Source organism: Cynocephalus volans, chromosome 5, assembly GCF_027409185.1.
Source record: "Cynocephalus volans isolate mCynVol1 chromosome 5, mCynVol1.pri, whole genome shotgun sequence".
Classification (NCBI taxonomy): domain Eukaryota; kingdom Metazoa; phylum Chordata; class Mammalia; order Dermoptera; family Cynocephalidae; genus Cynocephalus; species Cynocephalus volans.
The window spans coordinates 134,731,605-134,741,175 of record NC_084464.1 but is presented as its reverse complement, the minus strand read 5'-3'; the positions used below and the strand labels follow the sequence as shown (position 1 = coordinate 134,741,175).

The following is a 9,571-nucleotide window of genomic DNA, read 5'->3' as shown; positions in this document are numbered from 1 at the left end:
TTATGGTACCTGACTATTCTATAATATTGGTACCTGACTCACAAGTTTTTTCAAAAGAATCATTTGAGTTAATGCCCTTACCACAATTTCTGTTACATAGTAAATGTTCCATAAATGTTAGTGTTTACTCCAAATTCTTTTCTAAGATGATCCCAATTTCTTCCGTAAGGTTTTTCGATAAATATGATTTGCTAAATGTATAAATTAAATTAACATATCATAACTCTGTAAAACTTTTTACATAAATATATTCACAAAACAAAAAAATTCTCTCTCTCACGCCCTGCTTTTGTTTCAGATTATATGACCATCACACCCACACAATGGGTCATTTTGTCTGGCCTCTCTCAATTGTGAGTATCCTCCTTCCCAGGCAAATATGCAATCTGACAGAAAATTCAGGATCAGTTCTCTGTCTAATGGCAATTATCCATTAAAAATGGATTACTTTGCTATAATCTCAGGATATAAAAAGTCATGAGAATCTAAGCATTCTGAGTTTGTATATTCTTGCTTTTAGGCCTTAGTTGTCTGACAGCCTTGGAGATAGGTAGATAAGCCATTCACTGAGATCAAAAAACAGGCTGAAACAAAGATGTTACATGCTTTGTTTAAGCTGGTTGAGTGTCATGACTCTTAGAATAACAGTCTTGTTGGAAAATTGACACACTTTTCTTTCTGGTATGTCTTTGCATAAATTGTTCCTCTTTCTGCAAGATCAACTGATACCATCTGTGAGTATTCTGTCCCCACTCTCAGCTTGCATTTAAATCTGCATGTTTCTTTTCTTTCCCTCTTTTCAAAGGTGGAGGAATACAAGAGCTACCCCTAGCTCATGGCCAAACGCTGTGTCTGAGCTCCCGTTTCCAAGCCTTTTAACCCTTTGCTTCCCACTCTGCATCTAAAGGCAAAAACAGTCCTCCGAGACACGGCCCTCCCCCTGCCTCTGATAGGCTGCTTGGAATAGCAACAGCCTGTGTCACCGAAAAGGGCAAAGCCTTCGGAAATAGGAACAAAGTTGGTTACATATTACACTGGCTTTACCCGAAGTTTTCCTCCCACTCTTCTTTAGTATGCGACCATGGGGAAAGTGACCACTCCTGTCAGCGGGAGAGGTCGGGGTGCTTTGGTGGCGAGGGAGAGGCTGTAACTTCTACGTGACCATGGTACCTGTTGAAAACACAGAGGGCCCCAGTCTGCTGAACCAGAAGCGGGGAGCGGCGGAGCCTGATGGCAGCTACAGAACCGGCGGCGGCCGGGATCCTCCCTGGGCGAGAGGTAAAGTGGGACTGCGGGGCTCGGGTGAGAGGAGCAAGCTGTGCTGGTGTCTCCCTCGGGCGTGCGTGTGTGTGCGCGCGCGCGCGCGTGTGTGTGTGTGTGCACGCGCGTGCGCATGGGAGAGCGCAGGATGCATGCAGAAGGGACAGGGTCTGGGGGGACGCGGGGGGACGCGGAGTGACTCGGAGCTGTAACGTGCAAACTGAAGTCTTGTTGGCACCTTGGGTGAGTTCCACACCCGCGGCTGGTATGATGGCCCCCGTGGACTGTGTTTACATAATACAATGTATAAATCTTTCTCATTTTGGAAATGACCGGCGAGATAGTCTCATTTGTAAACAACCACACATACTTTTCCATTTACTGTCTCAAATGGACACTATGTAACAAGTGGACATTATAACCACCGTTTTAAAAATCAGTATTTTAAGTAGGGCTCATAAAAGTATTAGTTATGTAATCAATGAACACAACTTTCTTTTAAAATGCCCAGCATGTCTGTAATGAACTTGAGCGCTATGCAGAGCCTGTAACGCCTGCTTCACCTGCTCTGCTTTCTTTAAAATTGGTCTTTCTAACTGAGGTTTGCTTAACACTTTTTCCTTCCAGAGGTGAAATTTGGACAAGTTTTAATTCATTTGCTAACCCAAAGGCTTGTCTTCACTTCTACATTTACACTTCTTACAAACGCATCGCACCAAATTTTTGGTGACTTTTTCTGTTCATTTAGTTGGTTCTCAAAGGAATAGAAAGTAACTATTATACGAAATGAAATCAAACACCAACAATTCTCTCCTTCGTATTAGTTTCTTCAGTTCTGCTCCACCTAAACACATATTACATTCTCAAGCTATATATTGGAATTTCATGAGAAATCCAACACACTAAATGAAGGCATTTGCTTTTCCCTTGGAATGGATCTATATACTGACATTTTTGCACTATGAGTTTGTCTGATCTTGGAACTGAATCCACAAGCCCTCACATGGAGGCCTAAAGTGGCACCTTCTTGGGGCTGGAGAAGCCTTCATTCTTCCCTTTCCTGTCCCCTGCTCAGCCCTCTCCTGCTTTTCCACTTCTAGTCCAGAGTGGATATCTGAGATCTTCGGTTCACTAGGGCCCAGCCCTATCTTATGTAGAGCTGCTCCTTTCCCTACGCGCTTGCTTGCTCCCTGGCTCCCAAATTCTCTAAGAGCAGGTAAGGGAAACTTGTACTGAGAGGCAAAGGAAAATAGTTGCAAAGTTCTTTTCTCTGAATTCTTGGGAAACTGAGCTGCAGCATAGACTGCAGAGCAAGCTGAGCTGGTGATGTCAATTAAAGGGTTAACTAAATAGTATCAGTGATAATGGCAAAATGACTCAAAGAAGATGAAAAGAAACTTCAGGAGGGGCCTTTGCAGTAACCATTAAAAACTGACTATTTAATTTTGACATAGCTTTGAAAGCACAGTGTACTACTCTTAATAGCTTATATCGTTCTACAAGTTCACAGTTATCCCAAAGGAAGGTAACATGTATTTAAGTTTGTAAAAGTTGAATACATACACAAAACTTTACTTAAAGTGCAACTGTTTATGTTGTTGTAAAGAAATGATAAAAGAATAAGTACCATAAATTATTTTTCAAATTTAATTTTAAATGAACCTTATTATGTAGAAGAGGAAGCCTAAATGTTTCCCTAAAATCTCAGATGAATACAACTTTGATTTGTGCTATATATAGCTTACATTTAGATGAATAGAAACCTTTTACTATACTATTGTAAGTTTCTTAATTTGCCTTAAATATCTCTTGGCATCCAAAAGCAATTATACACATATATGAATAAATGAGTGTATAGTGCAGACTTGCCATGTATCTTGATGAGTTACTTAACATCTTCATTCATTAATATTGGTATTGTACCTTAGTCTGTTTTACAAAAATGTTGAGGTTTAGTGAAATAATATTTGTCAATATTCCTTTCGGTTTTTTTATATTTTAAACTTCTATAATTTCTTTCAGGAAGTTTGGAGTATTTAATAAAAGCTCAATAATTATCACAATATTTCTGCGTTTGAAGGTAGCAAGTTTTTCCATATTTGTAGATGGAAAAATCAAAGCACAAGGAGGAATGAGTTATACAACGCATCACAAGGAAATTAAATCATGAGGTACTGAAAAATGGAACAAAACACAACAAAAACCCTAGCTCTATGATTGAATCCTCCTTAATATTATTGGGCACAATGACAAATTTCAGTAGGTCTTCCTCGGCCAACCCCTTTTTAACTGAAAAGAATGCTTTGATCTAATGACTAGAAGATAATGAACTTAGTTCACTTTCAAGAAGCTATGACTCAAAGTGGGTACATTTTTAGTAAATTTTTCAGTCTTCGTGGATGTGTTCTACTTGACCTTGTAGGGCAGGGTTGAGCTTAATTTGAAATCCTGGGACCTAGAGCTGACAACAGATCTCACAACAGGTAAAGTGAGAAACTAAAACACTGGAGCATCTCTCATGAGGGTAACGTGAGGCTGGAAAATGTGTGGTTGACCCAAGTTCACACAGAGGCTGGTACAGAACTGACTCTGGTGGCCTCTGGCCCAGGAGGCCTGATGTTCGCTCCTTCATCTTCAGATTCCAGGCTTTCCCTATTCCATGATCCAAACAACTGGCTAGGGAGAGAGTTTTCTTCATTCTCCCTTTACCACCAGCACTACTTTTTTCTCTCCTGTCTTCCCAAAATGTCAGAAACCAGGACAATATTTACCACCTGAGTGCAGGTTCTCAGCACTGCAGACCCAGCTGTGGAATGTACTGGAACCCAGAAGGTTGAGAACTGGACTCACAGACCCAGCTGAGAGGGCTGCCCTTCTTCCCCTCTGAGGGTGCCACAGTCTGGGATTTAGAAAATACGCTTTTCCACTAATCAGATGAACACCCTAAGACAATTGTCCTCAAACGTTTTTAAAGCCATGAACTCCTTCTTACAAATGGAACCTGAGCAGGTGGCCTGTATGTAAGGTGGAACCATCAATAGGCTCCTACTGAGCGTTGTTCTCTCAGGTTTTGCCTAAAGTGGGCCTCTTTGAATTCAGTCAGGCCCTGCTTTCTCAGGCTTCCTTGGGCAGCCTGAGGGGAAGTGTACTTGTAAGAGACTGAAGAACTTGTGGGAACAAACTCATCCCCGGGGAAGAGAAAGTCAGGCCAACCAGCTTGACCTGATGACAGAGCTTTTGATGTAAGAGTTGGAATTCTAACAACAGGCCAGTTACCTTGGGCCCACCCAGGCCTGGGGCCAGAGCCTCTCAGAGTCTGTGAGACACTAGGCCATTCCTATTTTCCCAGGCATTTTATATACTAAAAAGTCAAGTATTAAAACCCATGACAAAAATTATTGTGCTTCAAAAACATATGTATTTAACAAATTAATGACTGATAACAAAAAATTGTGTGAATTATGATATTCCCAAGGAAAGGACAGGATTTATAGATATGTTAATTTATGAAGGACTATAGGCTCTTTTGTCTAGTAATGAGACAAGATTTAAAGATAAACATCTGCCTTTTCAATCCAGTCAGCATATCTCTGAGACAGTACATTTAACTTAACTTGGAAATCAAATCAAAAGCCTAAATTTAAGGCTTTTCATGAAGTGAGGCTTGGGCAATGGCTCCTCTGGGATCAACTAGGGAGAGAGAAGGTTCTAGACAAACATGGTGGGAGCTGTTTCACTGCAAACTCCAGGTGATGTTTGGCACACACAGCAGTGCTCTTGCTCCTCTTTAGGGACTTGTCACCCAGAGAGGGCAGAGAGGTTGCCATGTGCCACAGACCACCTCCTGGCCACTGGGGTAGCACAGACACACATTGGTGGGAGCCTGCTGTGGCAAGGCTGGGAAAATGTGGATGAAGTGAGCAGTGAGCTCAGGAGCAGGAAGCCAAATGGTGGGGCCAACCCAGGCTGGCTGAGCCTAGCTGCCACATAGCAGCACGCCTGAACTGGTTTTTGCAGCCTGTGTCCATTCTGATAGGTTGCTGCCTTTGCCCCAGTTAAATATTTTCAACATCACCCTGCTCTCTGCCAAATTACTACGCTTGCAGAGACCACAGAGATCCCAGGAACACAGCTTGGAGTAGCTGATAGGACCCCAGTGTGAGCCCATGAAGTATATTCCTTATGAATTTTCCAGGGGGTGCTTTTTAGTGGTCTAGATCTTACACTCACTAGTAGCAACAGAACTCACAATACAGTGGATTCATCCTGGAGCAACCTAAGGAAACTCAAATTTACACGTGTATATAAAAGGTGAATCAGCCAATTTTAAAATGTAATTTTTAATTGCTGTAGATGTATGGGATTTTATTTTTCATTCAAGAATATTTAGTTTTTGAAACATGGTTTCATAGGTAGCATTTTCTCAATAGAAGAACTATTTAGCCTCAGGGTTGAAAAGTTCTGAGAGCTCCAAATGGCCCTCTATTAGTGTGCAATTAGCTCTGGCTTCTAGGAGTTGAAGCAATTATTTATTCAGAAAATATGAGCAAAAACTGGTTTTATAAGATTTTTGAGCTGATCAGAGTTGGAGCTCTCTCGTTCAATTTTTTTTTCTTATGAACTGTTTCTCCAGAAGGGTGAGTTATTGAATAAAATAACACAATGAAATCCACTTAAAAGACACTGAGTTATGGTGGTGAGAAAAAGAAAAGTTGGAATTGGCTTCCCAAATACCAGATAAGGATTGATCTCTCACCCCATCTTCCCTCAAAAAGTACCAATCTCATTTAAAGTCAAAGAACCTGAAATCCCCCAAAATTCTTCCTGGCTGAAACTGAGGCAAATATATTGTCTTCATAATAAATTACAAATCTCTGTGGGTTTTCTTCTGATTTGTCTTTGGTCATTTCCATCATATGTCATAGCACACTCATTTATGCTTTTGCTAAATGGCTATGCCTCGTAATATACTAATTATTCTATACAATTTAGGTGTAAGTAATAATAAGACTAAAATTTATCACATTGTTCTAAGTTTAAGATCTTTTATGATTTTGAACAATGACTCATTTTATACTGTTCTGCCAAAATATCAGGGAGAAAGCTCCAGTCCTTTGTTTGGCTTATAAGAATACTTTTTTCCTTAAGCAAATCAAGTGTAATTTAACTTTAAACTGTTGATTCCTTTGGAAGTACTTGTTACTCAGACAACTCTTAGACAACTCATGACTCAGTTCTCTTGGCATCACTGTCTCTGGGACGTTTAGTGGGATCCATATTATATCGTACGTACAAAATGTTTTGCTTCTGCACACACCAGTCTCCACTTTACGGAAGCTGGAGTTGGGCGTTGTGTGCAACACTAGTTTAGAAACCTGCCTGAAATGACATCTCAGCTTCAGATGTGCAAGTCTTTTTAAGAATAGGAGGAAAAAAGTGACAATTAGGATCAATTTGTAGAGTGAGCAATCATCCAAAGCTAATAAAATGTTTCATTTTCATTGGGAAACTAAATTGTGACTGTGGAAACCTCAAGGCAAAAATCACAGGAAGAATTTTTCTTGATGCAAGCCCAGTTGTGTAGGTACTGCCAATTTTGAAAACACAGGAATTCAAGAATTTATGAAAAGGCACAATTGTTATGTTGGAAACAAAGTATCATTTCATTTTCTTTGCTATCACTGAGAGAGAATGTTTCAAAGTTTTACCTTCATATTACAAAGATTTCACCTCATAGATTGATTAAATGAGCCTTTGTTGAATGATTATTGTAGGCCAAGAGCTTCTATTACTGTTATCTCTTCCTGTCTCTGAAATAACCCAATGAAGTAATATTTCCCCCAGTTCACAGATAAGGAAACTGAGGGTAAGAAAACAACAGCTAATATTTACCAAGAGCTTACTACCATGTACCAGGCACTCCTCTACCTCTCTTATTCTCACAACTCTATGAAGTAGATGATATTATTATCTTTATCTTATGAATGAGGACACAGAGGAACAGAAAGGTTAAGGGACTTGTCAAAGTCTAGCTGATAACTAATCAGGTACTCAGATTCCAGAATGAACCTGCAGCATTAAGCCCAGTTTCCTCCTGGAGAGAAGCAAAGTGACTTGCTCCAGGTAGCACAAAGAACAGGTGGCAGCAAAGGAATCACAACCGCGGCATCCTAAATCCAGTGCAGGGCTTTGCCCTCTTGTCCAATAATCCCAGCCAGCGCTGTTGCTTCTACTTTCTGAGCAGTCTGATCTGTGAATTTGGGTACCAGTTACACTCATTTCAGAACTTGATTGCATTCTATTTTAGCTAGTCCCCTAATTTCTCATGTAACATGTCTTTTTTTGTAAGATTACAAGTTCCTGAATAAAATATATATTCTTGTACTTATCAGAGCTCTGAGCTGACTGACAGTACTTGGAAAGTTCTGTGCAGTTGCTAAGAGGAAGGTGTTATGCTTTTTTCTTTGTATTTCCAGCCTATACATCAAGGATCACATACACGTGGCACAAATACCGCCACCTTGCACCATCAGATCCAGATGCAGCCTTGGAACCGTCTTAACATAGTGCTCACGATAACCATCAAGGCTGATTGATCTCACCACCCAGATGAATTTTAGTCTGTCATCTGTGCCCCAAAAGTGCTGGTACATAGCACATGCTTAATTGTTCAATGAGTAAATGAATGCAGAAACTCTTGTGGAACTGAACTAAAGAGGATTTTAATTTAACAAATACGAGGGTACTTCGAAAAGTTCCTCAAAAATAGAATGAAAAGATAATAGAAATCTTTCCACGAATTTTTTGAAGTACCCTCATACTTATTGGGCACCTGCTATATGAGAGGCACAGTGCTGGATGCTACAGGGTAAAAAAGAAATTTAAGACATTATCTCTGTCTATAGATTTTACTAACTCATCAGAAAGATAAGAATCTAAATGCTACAAGATAATCATTCAGCAAATATTGAGTGTCTGCTAGGAATCATATATGATGCCATGCCTTGGAGTTCAATGGTAAACAAGAGGCATCCATGCAGTGCAGATGCATACTGCCAACTGAGGAGAGAGGCAAGATTCAGGAGTCCTATAATGGAGGAGGTGACGAGAGACGGAAGCCTGTGGTCGTGCACAGGGGAAAGTCCAGCCAGTTCCTGAAGACGCCTGGAAGACAGTGTGGCTAAGCTAAGTCAAGATGGTATAACTGAGGCAATGGGTTTACAGAGCATTCTAAGCAGAAGAAAGAACTTGTGTACAAGTTTGGAGAAGAGAGAGTAGCACATTCAGGGTATGAGGGGATCACAGAATCCAAAGCAGGGAAAGAGAATGACAAAGGAATCTGAAGCTGTAAGCAGGCACCATGTCATGCAACCTTTGTGTGCTGAGTACCATGAAGGCAGGAATTCTTGGGAAGGAGACCATATGAGTGTAGAGAAATCAAGAAAGTTTCTGAAAGTGGTGGTGCTGGTGACAAGATTAGGAAGTCTTAGAAAACTCCACTTGCATGTCTCCAAATTCTCCAGCTTTGTGGGGTCACTATTCTTTTAATATTAAAATAAAAGTAGCTCCAGCTCCCACATGGCTAAAGCCGCATGCCTCCTTGCTCCCTGCACCCCCCCCCCACCCCCCATGCTCAAACACACACTGTGTACCTCAGGAGTCTTGTGGTTCTCCCGATGACGTCCTGCACAACTTCCTGTTATCCCTGGACTCTTGCCCTTCACTTCCAACAACTGGTCTTTTCTCTTAACCCTGCTCCAACCCATTCGTAGATTATAGTCCCTTTCCCTTCACATTCTCAAATCCCATTCCCATAAGCTCCTTGTAGATTTTTACAGATGGTGTGAAGAGAGCTATAGTGCACTTGAATATTAGGTAGGCCCATTCTTAAAATTCTTGTGTCAAATCCACCATAAGGAGCTTCTAGTAGACTAACCTTTCTAAAAACCACATGCCTTTTGATGTAATGCTCCCTCAGCTTCTCTCCCCCCCTCATCCCCCACACCTTGAAAACTTGTCCTCACCTTTTCTTCCATTTCTTCTATTTCTGGGCCCTCTTAGCCTTTCTTTATTGATAACCTCTCTCTGTCTCTCCCTTGTCAAAATTCTCTCTTTCTGTTATATAAAGCACCCCAGCCTTTCTCCCTTTCTCTCCCTCTCTCGTAGTCTGTCCATTATCGACATGCCGCATGAGCTTGTCCTTTAATACCCAGGTGTCCATGTAGGTATTAATTTCAGTAAATACAGTGCTCTTCCTAAAAGGACCTCCAGCCACAGGCTTTACAATGTTATTTATGTCCTGCCCATTTCA

The 9,571-nt window shown here is 40.9% G+C and overlaps 1 protein-coding gene across 1 annotated transcript in view; it reads left to right on the top strand.

Moving 5' to 3' along the window:
• The first annotated feature begins 1,009 nt into the window (after positions 1–1,009).
• The window catches only part of SLC2A12 (solute carrier family 2 member 12), a 51,780-nt gene continuing 43,218 nt past the window's right edge, over positions 1,010–9,571 (top strand). The window contains exon 1 of the mRNA XM_063097815.1: positions 1,010–1,278. Coding sequence (XP_062953885.1) covers positions 1,164–1,278 — 115 coding nt within the window. The 5' untranslated portion in view covers positions 1,010–1,163. The remainder of the gene's footprint in view (positions 1,279–9,571) is intronic.